Consider the following 2,307-nt stretch of genomic DNA (forward strand, 5'->3'; position numbering starts at 1 on the left):
GTAATTATCCTATGTTAAGACATGTTAAAGAAAAGTAATATGTTTGTTATTTGAGCCGTACTTTGGAAAATTATAATGTAAGAAGGATAACAATTGCATGCATGAGAGCCTATTGGATCTGTTGGGTTATTAATATTGGAAATATACTTATCTTCTTTATTTGCAGTATTTTTAATTCTTCTTCTTTCCCTTTAAGAGCCTGGCACTACTTCGGACACTTTAAATTACACCACCACTGTAATTTAAACATGACCCGATGATGCGGATTTTAATGGTTAGGATGAAATAATAACACCGAACCTTACTTTTTTCCTTGGCTTTTCGCGCCAAATGTCAAGCTATAATGGTGTGTTTGTTGTGTCACTGACACACTGTAGGCATGTATTGTGAAGTCACTAGCGCCTCCTACAATAGTTGTATGTAACTAAACATTACACCGATAGCAATACGAATGTGGTGGCGCTCACTGATATATTTTAAAGATGTGTCTGTGAGATTTACTAGCGCCTCCTACAATTGTTGTATGAACTAAACTTTGCTTCAACTCGCCCCACTTAGGTTTGTCCCCCCAGGTCTGCATCTATATGCGCTTGACTCTGGACGAACGAAACATCAGTTTCCTCGAGAAGTTCAAACGGTTCGAACGTATTGCAAGTGTAGAAGAAAGTTCTTTCTAGTTCATTCAGTGTGTTTGTATTGCTCAAGTTAATTGTTAACACACAACAATACCAGTTAGTACAAACAGGCATGAGAATTTGCATCTACAGTATTAGCATGCGGGATGAAATAGATAACAGTAACGTAGAAGAGTAAGAGAGCAAAAGATTGGCGAAACAGATTGGTTCATAGTTTGCTTTTATGCATTTTAATTTCGCAATCAGCCATATTGTCCTTTTATCCCGCTTGTTAGTAAGGCCAATAACGCTGCCAATTGCTGACAATACTGAATTCGATTATCTTCTCAATTAGGTGCAGTTTAGAATGGTTTCATATGTTTGACAGTGCATTTGACAGATACACGAGCGTGAATTAAATTTGGTTAAGTTTGGAATATTGTTCTTCATACACAATGGACGTAAAAAATCTACAAGAGTTTATGGAGCTGGTTGGCCGATTAAAGGTAAGTCATTGTGAAAGTTAAAAGATCTTTCAAGGTAACTACATGATAAATATACATTCATGATTTCGAGGCACACGTGCGGTTGTGTTGTATATACTCATTACGCATACGTGCATATATACATATGTCGGACGTCCACTTTTGGCATTCTTGATCATCTGCTAACTTTTATATACTTAAAAAAAATCCCTTTGTTATATAATGATTTTTTATCAATTTTTCAAGTTTATTTGTTTTGATAAAATTTAATATTCACTCATGCACAGTGTATTTGCATGCATATATTTATAAATATAACTAAGTGATTATTATTATTCATTTAACTTTCTGTATTTCAAGCACATGAAAAGGAAAGGATGGGTTCTTCAAAATATATCTGATCCAGAAACAATTGCTGGTCATATGTACAGGATGGCAATGTTATCATTTTTAGTAGATACGACGGAAAATCTAGATAAAGTCAAGTATGAAATTATGTCACTTATATTCATCTGTATATGAATAGAATATTGTATCTATAAATGGCTGTTTATTATTTATAGAATTATGCAGATGGCTTTAATTCATGACTTAGCAGAATGTATTGTGGGAGATATTACACCTCATTGTGGTATTCCAGTTGAGGAAAAACATAAGCGAGAAGATGAGGCCATGAAAAAAATTTGTAGCCTTCTGGGAGATAGAGGACCTAATATACTGGAAATGTTTAGAGTATGAAAAATTGATATTTAATACGTGCAGAAGTTTCTACTTAAAGTTTCTTTTCTATAACTCTATTTTTTATCTGTACAGGAATATGAAAAACAGGAATCGCCGGAAGCAAAATATGTCAAAGATTTAGACATATTAGACTTAATCATGCAAGCATACGAGTATGAAAAGAGGGACAACATTCCTGGAGAATTAGAGGAATTTTTCGCCAGGACTAATGGAAAAATTCGACATCCTTTTATTAAAAAATTAGCATCAGATATAACTGTGACGAGAGAAGCTTTAGTTTGTAATTCGACTAGTCCCAAAGAAGAAATATAATTCTCTTATAACAATCATTAATGAAAGCCAAATATGTGAGAAATTTCATTACTCCGAGTTTTTAGTTGCAATAAAATAACATCAACATCATAACTTAAAAGATAGTCACTAAAAGTTTAAAATATTTATGTGCGAATATTTTATTTTCTTATAAT

The 2,307-nt window shown here is 33.2% G+C and overlaps 1 protein-coding gene and 1 long non-coding RNA gene across 3 annotated transcripts; one reads left to right on the plus strand and one right to left on the minus strand.

The window, feature by feature from the left end:
- Positions 1 to 8: 8 nt before the first annotated feature.
- LOC113464190 (uncharacterized) lies at positions 9 to 571 on the minus strand. Its single transcript, XR_003389038.1, has 3 exons — positions 468 to 571; positions 306 to 405; positions 9 to 235 (listed from the first exon to the last, which is right to left on the minus strand). It is a non-coding gene; the product is annotated as an uncharacterized LOC113464190 (long non-coding RNA).
- Positions 572 to 577: 6 nt separating this feature from the next.
- On the plus strand, positions 578 to 2,252 carry LOC108623906 (HD domain-containing protein 2). 2 transcript variants are annotated; one of them, XM_018022760.2, is made up of 5 exons: positions 578 to 731; positions 970 to 1,120; positions 1,460 to 1,584; positions 1,663 to 1,831; positions 1,913 to 2,252. In XM_018022760.2, exons 2-5 carry the CDS (start codon positions 1,070 to 1,072, stop codon positions 2,150 to 2,152), a joined length of 585 nt encoding a protein of 194 aa, XP_017878249.1. In that variant the 5' UTR covers positions 578 to 731; positions 970 to 1,069; the 3' UTR covers positions 2,153 to 2,252. The 2 variants fall into 2 exon arrangements, with proteins under 2 accessions (XP_017878249.1, XP_017878250.1); XM_018022761.2 differs by having other exon boundaries at positions 617 to 637.
- The last annotated feature ends 55 nt before the right edge of the window (positions 2,253 to 2,307 follow it).

This window comes from Ceratina calcarata, unplaced genomic scaffold (genome assembly GCF_001652005.2).
Source record: "Ceratina calcarata isolate Rehan_Ccalc_2016 unplaced genomic scaffold, ASM165200v1 scaffold294.2, whole genome shotgun sequence".
NCBI lineage: Eukaryota > Metazoa > Arthropoda > Insecta > Hymenoptera > Apidae > Ceratina > Ceratina calcarata.

Bases quoted from the DNA above. Each gene is read 5' to 3' on its own strand.
- LOC108623906 (XM_018022760.2), top strand. From the start codon at position 1,070: ATGGACGTAAAAAATCTACAAGAGTTTATGGAGCTGGTTGGCCGATTA. The intron at 1,121-1,459 runs GTAAGTCATTGT...CTGTATTTCAAG, and splicing joins AGCTGGTTGGCCGATTAAAG to CACATGAAAAGGAAAGGATG. The intron at 1,585-1,662 runs GTATGAAATTAT...TATTATTTATAG, and splicing joins GAAAATCTAGATAAAGTCAA to AATTATGCAGATGGCTTTAA.